At 35.8% G+C, this 14,493-nt stretch overlaps 2 protein-coding genes across 4 annotated transcripts; both read right to left on the reverse strand.

Annotated features, from left to right (window-relative positions):
- Positions 1-977: 977 nt before the first annotated feature.
- LOC114400126 (isoamylase 2, chloroplastic-like) lies at positions 978-3,973 on the reverse strand. The gene has a single exon (XM_028362413.1). It carries the CDS (start codon positions 3,814-3,816, stop codon positions 1,219-1,221), a length of 2,598 nt encoding a protein of 865 aa, XP_028218214.1. The 5' UTR covers positions 3,817-3,973; the 3' UTR covers positions 978-1,218.
- Positions 3,974-5,314: 1,341 nt separating this feature from the next.
- On the reverse strand, positions 5,315-12,906 carry LOC114399708 (CSC1-like protein At4g02900). Of its 3 annotated transcripts, none has more exons than XM_028361924.1 (11): positions 12,596-12,906; positions 12,284-12,439; positions 11,897-12,032; positions 10,954-11,055; positions 9,986-10,105; positions 9,750-9,834; positions 8,710-9,046; positions 7,395-7,640; positions 6,986-7,310; positions 6,335-6,547; positions 5,315-5,943 (listed from the first exon to the last, which is right to left on the reverse strand). In XM_028361924.1, the coding sequence occupies exons 1-11, from the start codon at positions 12,904-12,906 to the stop codon at positions 5,725-5,727; spliced, it is 2,250 nt and encodes a 749-aa protein (XP_028217725.1). In that variant the 3' UTR covers positions 5,315-5,724. The 3 variants fall into 3 exon arrangements, with proteins under 3 accessions (XP_028217725.1, XP_028217723.1, XP_028217724.1); XM_028361922.1 differs by having other exon boundaries at positions 5,373-5,943; positions 6,335-6,568; positions 8,710-9,050; positions 9,754-9,834; XM_028361923.1 differs by having other exon boundaries at positions 5,373-5,943; positions 6,335-6,568.
- Between the last annotated feature and the right edge of the window lie 1,587 nt (positions 12,907-14,493).

The following is a 14,493-nucleotide window of genomic DNA, read 5'->3' on the forward strand; positions in this document are numbered from 1 at the left end:
GAAGTTGAACCTTGAGACTAAATTATTGTTATTCATAATATGAAATAGTGACATTGTAGAATGATGAATTCAATTAAAAAAAAACGGTAATATGCATTCAATGATACAAGAGAAACTTGAAGTTAAAGTAGGCTGGGATTTAAGAATCCACCGGTTATAACACTTGAGTTTCCACAAACATAAAAACTTTTTGTTGGCAATATAATGTGTATATGCTAGCTTAGCTCTTGTGGGTTTCTGAAAGTATTAAGAAATTATGCTTTCAAAATGACTGTACAATATATGCTGTTAAACTTAATTTGCCTACCTATTTCGTTATGTTGCTTATATAGTTATATATATACATGTTCTTCGTTGTCCATTTGTCCTCCTGCAGTGAAGAAAATTTCTCAGATATTGGAGAGAAAAAAAACTAGAAGCTGCCATTGCAGTCTGCTGCCTTCTCCAGGCGCCTCTGGCAACCACTACATTTGCAACCACCGCACTGCCTTGAACCCCCATTATCATCACCATCGCACTGTGAGAAGCTCTTCTTTTTTCTTTGCCCAAGCTATTGCAGCAACAGCAAGCAACAAAAGTATGGAAATGGCCATGTGTCAAAATTTGATGCATTAAATTAATCAAATGGCTTAAAATCACTGAAAGGCAGGGTGACTTTCCCGCCTCAAAGTCACCCAATCCGCTCCCTGAAAACTTGTATTTGTATATATATATTTGAATTTGAATATCGTAAGCACATGCATGCAACTTCCTTGTTGTAATCCACCCATTATTAGTCTACAATCTTGTATGGTGGTGTAAGCATCAAAAGACCATTGCGAGCGCCCCTTGAACCTGATGGCAATCTGTTAAGGATGGACTTTGCAGGGGAGGTGAATGCATTGCTGCAAGAGATTCATTCAGAACAGAGCGGACTACAGAATGATCTAGGGATGAGAATTACTAACAATGAAATTAATATATATTAACACAAATAATTCAAAAATAAATACTCCTTATTTATTCAATAATTAAGACACTCCTTATCACTGAGCATAAGAAATCACTACAATGAAACTATGTACACAGGATTCCAGCAGACACTGCCTGGTATGCGTTCTCACCAATTTACTATTATATCGTAGTAATTAATCTACAAAACCCGTAACAGGCCAATTACTTGCAATGACAAAATTTACAGAGGTTGAGGAAAGTCGTGGACAGGGGAAAGTATTTCTTTTAAATGGTCCTGTTATTTGCCTCAAACAAAGTGCAGCTGTAAGACTTCACTTGATAAGTAAACAAACCTTCTGTCTGCTCAGGGACAACTTCACCACTGGTCGAGAAAAAGCCGGGAAATGGAAGAGCCGTGTCAACTAAACGGTACCATGACATTCCTTCTGGAGGCAAGGGTAAAACTGCAGTTTCTGGATGATCAGTTGCATTGAAAGCAATAAATAGATCCCCGGATATATCAGAAGATACAGAGCTCTCTAAGAACTCCGTTACTTCAGCCTTCAAAATCATTGCCAGGAACTTGCAGGATGGGTCTTCCCATCTTGGTGGATCCCCATCACTTCCATACCATTCAATGTTTTCTTCTTTTAAGAAGCTCCTCCTCTGAAGAAGATAGCTCCTCCTCTTTCTCAATGAACTTAAAAAGAAAATGAATTCTGAGGTTTGTTTACCAAAGCCTGTTTTCAAAGCACTCCAACTGAAAGGCTTTATACCATCATATGCAGTAAAACCACCAGAAGACTGGCCACATTCATCTCCCATGTTCAGAACAGGTACTCCTAATGACACAAACAAGATGAAGAGGAAATTACGGATTTGCTTGAGTCGTCTTTCAAGAACAGCAGTGTTGTTAGTAGGTCCTTCTGCTCCACAATTCCAACTTAATTCATCCACACTGCTGAAGCTAACTAAGTCCACAAGAGAAACTCCAAAGTTCCTGGCAATGTAATTAAAAGAGAATCCAGGGCCTCGTCCACCAGAAAAAATGTCCCCACTCCCACAGAGTCTTGTTGCCAGGTCGCTAAGAAGATTTTGACCCCTTAAAAAGTTCCTCACATCATTACAAAAATGTGTATTCATTTCAGCCCATCTCATCCAATGAGGAAAGCGAATTTCCTTTGCTACCATGCCATGGGGATCCCAACAATCTGCAATGATTTTAGTCTTGGAGAGTACTGGGTCAAAAGCAATTGCTTCAACTAATGGAGGTCTAGACAAGTACTCCCCATGAAATCCCCTCAGCAGGTGTGAAGCATTTATGAAAGAGAAGCCATCAATGTGAAACTCAGTCACCCAATGCCGAAGACTATCCAGAATCAAATTTTGCACTATAGGATAGTTACAGTTCAAAGCACTCTGCACCTTCAAACCACCAACTCCATTTGCATAATAGTAGGACGAGTCATCAATTCCCTGTATAGCACCAATCTCTGCGGTATTGGAGAAAACAACTTCCACAAGAACTTCTATCCCATTGGCATGCATAGTTTTAACCATCTCTTTCATAGCGGCAATAGCAGATACAGGACCACCAGATGGTCCATAAATGTGCATCAGAGAGAAAAAGTGGCAAGGAAAATATGGTCCCTTTTTCTCATCAAACGTGAAAACCGGCTCCAGCAGAACGGCGTTCACTCCTAGATCTTTAAAATGCTGCACCTTCTTAGCCAAACCAGTAAAGGTCCCAGCTAAGCCACTTGGAAGTTGGCTGGACTCGTGTTGCGTAAAGCGCTTCACATTCAACCTATAAACCACTAGTTTCTCCATGGACAAATCCGGATGACGATCACCACCCCAATCAAAAAAAGGTTCCTTCCTCAAACATCCAAGATTCTTCACTAATCCAACACCATCAGGATAAGAGTTCCCAACAATCTTAGCATACGGATCCAAAACAACATGCTCAGCAAAACCATCATCCTTGTTCTTCTTAAGAACACCCCGTCTGCAGCGATAACCATAGCTCACAAAACCCTTAGCACTCTCAAACGAGACATGCCAGATATCACCTGTCCTATTCACATAAGGATCCAAATCAAGCTCCAAAGCAGGCTTCTCCACGCCATTCTCATCATACAAGCACAAAACCACACTCTCAGCATGTCTAGAGAAAATAGAAAAATTCACAGACCCATCAGGAGAATAAGAGACCCCCAAAGGACAAGGGTACCCAGGAAGCGACCCAACCGGCATGCAAAAATTCGTTCTCCTATGGCTTCTGATCTCCAACCCTGAATCCAAAGACGACATCAAGAAAAACGACAAGTACAAAGGAACATGCTTGGCATCAAATTCCAACTCAATTGCAAACTTTCCATCAGAATTTTGCACCAAGGGACTAACATTCATCCCCATTGCCGCATTTTCACTCAAACCTATCGTATCCAGATCCACAAAACACGATGAATCACTTCTATACACACCCCAACACAACAAAAGCGCTTCACCAACACCGCCACTTATATCCAACGAAGAAATCTCAATGTAAACAGAATACCTATCATTTCTCCTTGTGACATGAACTTTCACCAAACCGCCACCAGTTTCAGTCCTAAACAGATACGCCAATGACCCTTTTAGGTCTTCGGGTCGGGTCAAGGTTCCGATTTGCTGCTCCGTTTCCTCAATGGACAACCGTGACGTGGCACACAATTTTGAAGAAGTGGGGTTAAGGGAAAAGGGGGAAACGAGGCTTTGCAATCCAAGTTGGTGCCAAAGCTGCTTCCTTTGGATAAAGGGTTTGTGAGAAAAAGAGCGTTTGAGTTTGTGGTGATTCCGAGGAATCACTGAGAATGAAAAGCGTGGCGCGAGAATTGCCATTGATAAGATGAAGCTGAATCCGAGGAAGGAGATTCGGTGGTTAATGCTAATTAATGCTAATTAGTGCATTACATCTATTGGAGTAAGGTTCGAGTGATGGAAACTTATGATGTTCGATCTGAAGAGTAATTGAAAGAAGAAACAATATGGTAACGGTTGAGGTGAAGGCACACCAGTGATGATGCTTCTCTTGTTACCGTCAGATATGTGAATGTTATAATGAACGGTCGAGATGTTTGACGGGCAACTGATTATTCATGTTGGAATGGATTTGCAAATACTGGATTAAAGATTGCAATTTGATCCCTCAATTATCATCATTTCATACATTTTATCATTCAAGTTTTTATCACATATTTTTCAATTTTTATACATTTTACTAATTCGTGAAATAATTAACGACAGGCTGACGTATCCTTATAAAATAGAAAAAAAAAATATTTTGTTACTAACTTTTATAAAATGACGCATTTTAATCCTAAAAATTAGTGACAATAAATAAATAAAATCTCAAATTATAATTTACCACTTCTTTAGTCCAAAGTGCAAGGAAGAAAATCTCTTTAAGCTTTGGGACATGTCATTGCTTTCCATAACAAATCTTCTTTCTTTTCTTTGGACTATAAGCGATGAGAATGCTTCTATTATAGTGTGACAACAATAAACAAAATATATATCTTATTTATGAACAAAAGTGCAAGGAAGAAAAGTGAGTAGAATACAAGCAAGATCCTATAGCTTATAGTTATACTTGTTGGTAATTACACTCAAAACAAAATAGTTGTGTTGAAGAAGGAAGAGAGAATGATAAAAACTTGTAGAATGTTTGTTGATTCATTTTATTTATTTTACATAAGCACTCTATCTTATATAGAGTTGTACATCACAAAGTTATTTAATAACTAACTAATTGTATGTAACTAACAAAACTAACCTATTTGAATTAACTAACTAAAAATACTTACCAGATTTGAGTCCCAAGCCGTTGAACGTCACAGTAAACTGTTCGAGGACTTTATTTGCTATGTGCTGTGATAAAAATTTCATACCCTTAACAAGTCAACTATTCTCAGAAACAAACATATCTTGATAATTTTATCTGGACTTCACCTAGCCTAACCCAGCCAAAAATAATTGGAGAAGATGAAGGGAAATAAGATAAGAGATGGTGTGCTGTGTGACTTGTGCTAACTCACTTAATCATTCAAGGGACCGCATATGGCGCATTCTGTTTGCGCTTTTGAAGAAAGAAAGGACACGTCTTTGCTGTCTTCACTCAAATCTCACTCCTCACCGTTGGGTTCCCTGTCAAAAATAATTTTTTGCTTGAAACTATTCTCAGAAACAAACATATCTTGGATAATTTTTCAATGCTTGATTCATTCTATCTATTAAAGAGTTTTGTCATGTGGGAAGTGTACAAGAGTAAAAGCACAACCAAATCAGCTAGTCACTCTTGAGCAATAAATTGATATAAAAATTGACAGGAAATGTAGTGTAAGCAACTCTATAAAGATAAATTTATTTCTGAAGCGTATATAATTCTCAAATCTCCCTTTAAAAAAAAAAACACTAAAAAGTTATTTTCATCCAGGAGGGTTGTTTCTGTTCAGTTGGCTCAAACGTATACATATTTTTCACTAACTGCATATATCTAACAGTTTTTTCTACATTAATTACAAGAAAACAAAACGTACATGTTTATATACAACAAATAACATTTTTCGAAGGAAATTGAGAGCAACAGAATGTCCCTTAAGCCTTTCTGAAAGGTAAGAACGTTGCAATTGGCTTTGAGAATTCTGCTTGCTGGCATCTCACAATTTCAACTAAAAATAGCTGACTCATTCAAATGATAATCACTCCAATCCATGGTCTTTCCTTGGAATCTCAAATGGCAACTGTACCTTAGCAACTGCCGGTTTCACTATCAGATTCTGGCCTGCTATCCTGACGAGAGGCTCTCGTTGTCTGAATAAGCGGATTGCCCTCTTCATCATCAATGATTGCTGGTTTTTCAAAATCATCGCCCTTAAAAACTGGGTGCACGTAAGCATCCTGAAGATAAATTCTCAGGTTTAAGTTTGGCTCCACAGCCCGCTCAAGTGTATCCTTCACCATGGCTTCCTGTCAAATCTCATATATGTCAGCTAATACAGGACCACCATTAATATTTGCCTCCCAAAACTCAATCTAGTTAGACCGATATACATAAACACTTGTAAGAAAAGAAAATAAGAAGATTAAATGCATTGAAACTTTCCACAAACTAAAAACAACTTATATACCTTAACTTTCAGAAAAGTTAAATAAGAAGAGTTTCTATAAATGTTAGGTGCATAAGTTGATTTTAGTTTATCAGAAAAGTTCGATTTATTTTACCTTTTCATTTTCTTTTTTTATTTTCTTATAAGTATTTTTGAAGAAGTTTATCCAAACAAATTAATAGTTTAGTTACTCTAACAACAGATATCTCCCGACCCACATATGTATGCATACTTCTAATTGCTTAACCAACCTCTAGTGGAAATTTTACAAATGCAGATTCGAAGCGACCTTTGCAATATCTGTGGAACCAGAATGTCAAGATGGGTTGTGCAATAAGCACTAGAGTCGACTTATCTGTACCTCTTGTAGTTAACAATCCCATAAGAAGAATTTGAGATATAATCAAGCCCATAACTACTCGACCGTGGACATCTGGCCAAAACGCTCCTCCACTCTCGTATTGCTGGGCATACACATTGATTATCTTGGGACAACAAAAAGAATCCGTTATTAAGCATTACAAGAAACATGATATTTACTTCAATCTTTGCATAACTACCTAGGGAGGTGTAATGCAATGTTAGCAGGTGAAGTAACCAAACATCAATTCAATTGTCTTTTTCATCTTATTATTTCTTTGGCTTGTTTAGATACGCAATTATGCATAAATAAAAATATTAGTAATACACTTTTTAACCATACTCTTTCGATCTCGTTTTCTATTATTGACTGGAATTTCATGAAAACCTTGTGAATCTCATTTCTTATTAATGATTTTGTAATTTTTAATAAAAATTAATGTGTTAGAACTTACAAGAAATGTGTCAAAGAATAAGTTACTGGCACTCATGCATAAATTACAAGAGACAAAATATTGCAGCAAACTCTATGCATAGCTCACCTGGTGCCTAAAGATCATGTAGGCAAAAGCAAAGAAGACTACAATGAAGGGGAGAAGAAAAGGTGTGACTGGAGCATACACATGCCCCAACATGAAATATAACTGGATGCGAGGTTCAGATGTGGCAAATTCCAAGCTACCAGGATCCATAGCATTCTGTCTGTCTTGTTCTGTCTTCACCAAGAATGTGTTTTTCATGTGGAACGTAATCAACGGAGATAACCTAAGGATCTCTGCAGCTATTCCAGCCCAACCGTCGATCATTATGTATGTGATGAAGAATGTGGCTTTCATGGGGATTGTACTGCCAACAGTTTTTGTGAACCTGCAAATTAATACTCCATGTCAGTTGCTGCCAATCTGGGTGCCCAAATAAAAGCTATCTAAACTCAACAAGCTCAGAGCCTACTCTGTTGAGGGCTGACTAATAAACTGCTGAAGTTGCTGAAATGCTGTTCCTGTTATAACACTCCCAAGGAACACATTGACGAGAACAAACAAGTAATATTTGGAAGCTGACCTCCGATCCAAACCTGAAAGCGAAGTAAAACCTTCCATTTTGGACATCGTCATAAGAATCTTTGGAAGCATTATAAGAAATATCTTTAATGCTAGCCCTGGCAGAAAGCCTTGAATAACAGACTTGATAGATGACCTGCAACGAGTAACTCAGTGTATGAAACCAAACCCATTACAGAAAGGAATGACGGTTTTGAAGACATACAACATTGCATAGTAAAGAGGAAAAAACTCCGATGCAGTTTTCCAAGTGCTTTTAGTGTTGTTCTTCGGTAAGAATTGGAGTTTTATACTTTTATCGGTAAACATCCGCAAGGATTACCGAGGTGAAAATTCAATTTTGATGGAAAAACAACACCAAAAATACTTATAAAACTGAATCTAAAATTTGACCAAGTAGGAAAAAATCTTAAAATGCAGTTCATGAGTTGCTTTTTGTGTTATCCAATTAGAATTAGAGTTTTACCTCGGACTAATCCATGGAATAAAGGTTTCATTAGCTGTCAACAAGGATTACTGAGGTGAAACTTGGATTCTGGGTAAAGACAACACCAAAAGTACTTATGAATTTGCATCTAAGTTTTGTCTTATTAAAGATTGAAAAAAGAAATTAGTAAATATATTTAGGGTCTTACTAATTAGTGTCACTGATTAAGAGATTAAAAGGATAAAAGTTTTAATACAAATCATATGAAAATGAATGTAAAAATTATAAGAGACACATTTCAATAAAAAAATTCTCTTTTTACTTCATTATATATACCTTAATTATATATCCCAATAAAAAATTAAAATTATTTTACATTGGTGTGTAACTTGTTTTCTCAACATTTAATTATCAGAATTTATATATATAATATATTTATATATTCCCCTTATTAATTAAAAAGGTTATATAAATAATCCGAAAATACAACATTGTTATATTTCTACTAATGAAAGCTCTATAATTAAACAGCCTGCCGTATAAATTGCGATGTCCTTCAATATGAAATTGCTGCATTTCTCTCTCTGCATTCAATTTTACTGATAGTTCAGGCACATTTCTACATCTTGATAGATTAAAAAAGATTGATTTCACGACTTTTTCACGTTAAATTTCAAAGGGAAAGGAAAAACGTTTGATAAAAGAAGAGGAGGGGATCATTGAGGAATTGATGAAAATTAGTTTACTAATTAGCTGGTATGAGATTGAGGCCACTTACTTTTCAATTATTGGCTTCAAGAAAGGAAGGACTTTCTCAATTGCCTCAATGTTGGCCAGAGATTGGACCAATGCTATTGGTATCATAAAGCAGAAGGTTAGGAAAAATAAAGAAACTGTCATGAGCAATCTTCGCATGTTGAGGTCAAAATATGGAATGGCAAGATTTTCCCAAAAGACATCCCGAGGCTCAGGAGCCCATTCTGTGAGCCAAATAGTAGGATTACTAGTTTGTTGAGTTTGAGCACACACAGCTGCCGCCCATCGTGTTTTGAATGAAACAAAAGCTGCAGGAATAACAGCAGTCGGATTGTTTATAATATTTTCTCTTTCTTGGGCTTCCTGTTTGAAATGAACACTAAGAAATTAATCCCCGTATGAACAGATTTTAAGCAGACGGACATAAATAAAAGCAAATAGAATATTTAGCCAAAGTGGTAACAGTTGCCTCTAATCCGTTTTGACAGACTACTGATATCATGACTAACTATCCTTTTATTCTTCTCCTTTTTTCCTCTAGCAGCCTTACATACCCTGCCCTATTGGCATAAGATGAATCTTTGCAATCAATATTGATATCATGGAAACTAGTTCAAGTAGCCGTCATTACTCATTCCTGAGATTATAATAAACTAATCATATGTTCAGTTTGTGAGTAACTGCAAGAAAAAAATGAAACCATGTCATTTACGACTTGTACATGTAGCACTAGGAGTTGGCCAACCTAATTAGCGACATAAACCTAAGGATAATAATCAATAATGAGAACATCTAATTAGCATGTGAAACAAGCGCAGAGAATGAAGAGAAAAGTCCAAAATGTTCTGAAGTCCCCTCACTGAACTATTAAAAGCATAGCCCATTATCTCCTCTGAATATAACAATGATATCCGATTACCATAATTTGATTACTTCAAAATATTATAAAAGTGATAAGAGTTGGCAAAATGACTGGATGACAAAATTTGTAAAAAAATAGTTACTATTACAAAAAAGGATAAGGGTGACATTGACATATCCATTGTATGATTTGATCAGTACTTACTTGTTTGCTCAAATTATCAATTATTGCAGTATAATGATCAATAGCATCAACTTTATTCCCCAAGAAACCCAGGAAACCTGTCTATAGATAATAAATCAAATCGTGAAACATAAAAGGTTATTAGCTGATATCCCCAATTATGGCTATTCTTGTGAAAAAGAAAATGCTAAAAGGGGGCCTCTTCTAAAATTAGAAAAAGTAATTTGATAGTATATCATGAAAAGAAAGCTACCCGAATAGTTGGCCTCTTGGAAGGATTTCTTTCGTATTTGTTTTGGTAGTAAACATGCCAGTTTATTAATTTCTTCTTCTTTGCAGCTATGGATGCAAGCTTGTTCGCATTATAAACAACCTACCAATAATTCATAACAAATTATTCTTGCTACACTAGAGAAAATGACAATAGTAATACAAATTCAAGATTCATAATAGAAGGTACTCAATCAGTTGAAGTGAACCTCAGTAAATCACAAATCCTAAAACAAAGGCCAATGTGTTAAAATGTTGGGTTTGACCAAAATTCTTATCTGAATGATTATTGAAGGTTTCTAACTTTTAGGTTGTAACTTGTAACGGAGTTATAAAGTTGGTCTGGTGGTTGAAGGGAAAAAAGAGAGAGGGAGAGATCTGGGTTCAAATTTCTTCAACTAACAAAAACTAACAAGTTAATAACTAACATTTACCAATAAAAAAAAAAAAGTTGTAACTTGTAACCATATATCAAGATAAGTGACGTATATGTTTTCTTAATAGAAAACTGGTGGTACGATAGTTCTTATCCTTATACGGCAAATGTGGGATTTGCTGCTTATCTATCAAAGTATTGTAGCTGAATGAGAATGAAGGACAACATATTCTGAGTAATGTTGGAGGAGGGTTGGCAACCTCGTCCATAAAAGTTGCATGGACATAAGGTTTGTAGCTTTGTCTATAAAGTTGTAATATCAGTGTGGAAGAGGATTTGTAAATTTATCCAGGTAAGTTATAATAGTAATTTCTCTTATTCAAGGATATCGACATGTTGGATAAAATCAGGTTAAATTTTGAGTATTTATGATGTGTTATTGCATAAACTTATCTTCCTCAGACCCGGGTAGCCCTTTATGAAGAAGGCGAAGTGGTAATTCCCAACACAACTAAAAACAGTATACAATTATACATGCTTGAAAGATTATTCGTAATTGCTATTAAGCAACATACCTGATGCATCAGATAGTGATCAGGATGGTTGACGCAAAAAAAATGTTCGATGTGCTCACTGACTGATTCATCGGGATCTGTGGGAACATTCCTTACCAGGACCTGTGAGAAAATCCAAGTGGTTATTACGAAACAATATTCAGCTTGCTTCAGGACAGGTGGAAATTGGCTGCAACTATTAGCTCAATTCTTCCAATATCTGGAAAAAAAAATGCAAATATACAAAAGATAAACAAAAGCCGCAACTTAAAACTCTCTTGGAAAGTGACCAAAAACTAAGCATAAATAATATACAACATAGAAGACAACTAGACAAGCATCTGAAAAGGATAATTTTGCTAGCAAGTCTCCTAAAAATACTAAAATACAGATACTTTCTGACTATCAATATCCTATCAAACAAATACAAGCTGAAAGACTATGCATCGGATTTAATTGTAGAATGCAATCATGCATGGCAGACTAGAAATCCCAACTAGTTACGCATCCCATGCATGCATATGGGCCGCTGATATATGCAGCCACGCGCACACACCTTGTCATAGTCATAGATATTCCGAATTTTTTCTCATAATTTTACATGGATGCAATCATGCAACATAACCCAAATTTTAACTAAATTCCCTCATTTGAATTACAAGATAAAACATATTCAGTCAAATGTTTGATTCACCGATTCAGGGGTATTTGAGGGAAATCATAACAGGCCAAAAAAATACCATGGTAAGTCAGCCACAAAATAACATATAGAATCACATCTTCAGATAAGGTCAACTTCCATAAATATGAGTGATAACTCTCTTCATATGGGCAACAAAATGTATTTGTAGGAGCTAGAGCACCAAAAATGCAGAAATTTTGGTGCTGAATCTTAAGTTTTTTCCTTTCTTATGAAGAGCACTGAAACAGCAAAAAGAACTCAGTCAAAATGAGACCAACTTACAGTGAACTGGTCCGGACGACGACGTTCAGCTGCCAAAAATCGCAATCTCATTTCTGCTATAATCCCGTATTCCTTATAAAGACTGTAGCATGTCCAAGATGAGAAGACATATGACATTACAATATGCGCCCAAAACCTGGAAGAAAGTGACATGAAATTTCGTAATATAACATGATTCATGACACAAAATAAGAGTCTGAAACCCTATTATAATAAAAGAAAATGAACAAGTTAATTCAATTAATATTGAAACTCTTAGTGGTACTCTGGTTTTCTTAATTAAAAGTCAAAGATCAAAGTTGCAATCGCATTTCCAACACAACCAGTCAAATTGTTAAGAGAGAGAAACTCAGAGCTAGGACAAGACTGTCATAAGGATCATCCCACCTATCTGATCCAAATGGAATGTTTGATATCGAAATCTTGTCAATACTGCTGAATGTCAAATCCTTAGCTCCCGGTGCTTCCAATGTTTTCCCGAACCAGTTAACAGGAACCAAAACCATAAAAGCAAGTAAGGTGATTGGAGCAAATATTTTGACCCTGTACACAAGTATTCCCATCAGAGAAAAGAATATATCAAAAAAGAAAAGGATCAAACATTTAAATTCAAAACAGTAGATCAGATACTGCTGTCTCTTTTAAACTATGCCCATGTGTACATGTAAAATTTCAATGAGATACTTAGTTACAACTCACCCAAGAAGATAAATCCGAATATAAACGGTTGAGTCAAGCCCTGCATGATCAATAAGCTCGGGTTCTTGAATATGCAATGCTGCAGGCATCCAATTCAGAAACCTGATGTAGGTTGCAAAGTCCAAATTAACAAATTTCTTTACTGCATTGGATCCTGTTGGACTGCCTCTTATCCCCTTCAGATACCATTTTGGGAAGTAGACCCTATCGTTAAAGGGCTGAAGTCGCAATATTCCAAATGCCAACAGGAATGCCAACGCAGACAACAGATTGATGGATGCCGAAACACAAATATCTCCAATAGTCGCCATTCTCTTCTTCCTTAGAAGCGCTTAATCTGTATCATACACAAACATCCCAAATTGGCTTTCCATTTTCCAACTAGCAACTAGCATCAATGTCGTAGTTATGCAATCATTATTCAAGCATTCAACTGTTCTATGATGAACCAGAGCTAGATTCAGCTAAAAGAACCATTGTCAACTGCGTTTAATTTATCCCAGAAGCCAAATTCAAATTATTTTATCCTGCACTTTAGAGGAGCTACATTCCAATTAAAAAATATTCTCCAACTAGTTTCCTTTTTCCACACCGCATTGATAAAAAAAGTTACACATATCAATGTCGAGTCGAGTTATGCTTATGTTTCTAGCATTCAACTATCCTCTGATGCACCAGAGCAAAATTCAGATAAAAAAAAAAAGAGCAACAAAGAAAACCTATCAATTTCATCAACTTCTATTATTGTCTTAGCTAGCATGCACGCAAGAGAAACGATTAGTGCCAAAGGAAATTCAAAATGTTCAAAATAAGCAAAGCGTCTAAACCTACAACACGAGATTGAGAATTGGAACGGGGAAATGTACATTTGTAGGACAATTTCACGGTAAAAGAGAGCAGAATTTGTTTTGGTTTACGGCGTTTTGGTGGTGTCCAAACAGCGGAGAGAGAAACGGGAACTGAATTTTGGTTTGCAGAGAATGAATTACCGTTCTTTGAGCGCAGAGAAAGAGAGGGATTGAGTTGGCGCCAAAAGGTTCGGAGGCATGTCAAATAGTTACCACCCTTTTTTTTTTTACTGTTTTTTCTCTACTTGGACTTACCGCTTACTAATGCCACTACTTACCTTCGATATAGGGAAATTGGGAAAAGACCGAAATAAATAATTATTTTTTTATCAGCCCGAAATAAATAAATATATGAAAAAAAAATGTCTGGTGGGCGTTATTTTTCGTAGTGTTTGAAATTTATTTATTTGTTTTCATTTTTACGAATTAGCATTTTAGTCTATAGAGTACATAGGATGAATATTTGTTTATATAATTAAAAATTATAATAAAATAATATTTTAATATATAAATTATATAATAAATACTTTAAATTGTGATTGTTCTATAGCTCTAAAACAAAACCAAGCAAATTGAAGATGAAGAATCTTTCTTTAAGATTTTTGGAAATTATTAACTTCGTTTATCCTCCCATCTAGGGATAATTATCCTTCTGAATGAGAGATAACTTTTATATCTTTCTACCAACAATCATCAAAACAATCTAAAAATGTTATATAATAGCAAAGAACAAGAATGACCTTAGTTGTTCTTCCACCTCTTGACTTTTTCCTTGCTAATTTGAGTGTCAAAATTCATGCAAATGACACCTCTGATGTCACGTAAGCTTGAAGGTTCATCCCTAAAGATTTATAAACCAAAGATTGAGAGAAGCGTGTGATCACTTTTTTCATGGACTAATGAGGAACATTTCTCACAAATAACTTGTTCTTATTCTCACAATGGTCAAGAACATCCTCATTCTTGTCCACCCCTAATGTATAATCATTTGGGCCCTTAAACAATAGAAAAATTTAAGAGAAACAACTATAATATCCAACAAAATGTTAA

The sequence above is a fragment of the Glycine soja genome, chromosome 19 (assembly GCF_004193775.1).
Source record: "Glycine soja cultivar W05 chromosome 19, ASM419377v2, whole genome shotgun sequence".
NCBI lineage: Eukaryota > Viridiplantae > Streptophyta > Magnoliopsida > Fabales > Fabaceae > Glycine > Glycine soja.

What these genes read in the sequence shown, in the direction of transcription:
- LOC114400126 (XM_028362413.1), bottom strand. Translation starts at nt 3,816, where the DNA reads ATGGCAATTCTCGCGCCACGCTTTTCATTCTCAGTGATTCCTCGGAAT.
- LOC114399708 (XM_028361922.1), bottom strand. Translation starts at nt 12,906, where the DNA reads ATGGCGACTATTGGAGATATTTGTGTTTCGGCATCCATCAATCTGTTG. An exon ending in ATTCGGATTTATCTTCTTGG is followed by an intron (nt 12,440 to 12,595) that starts GTGAGTTGTAAC and finishes ACTTGTGTACAG; the next exon opens with GGTCAAAATATTTGCTCCAA. An exon ending in GTCGTCCGGACCAGTTCACT is followed by an intron (nt 11,056 to 11,896) that starts GTAAGTTGGTCT and finishes ATTTTCTCACAG; the next exon opens with GTCCTGGTAAGGAATGTTCC.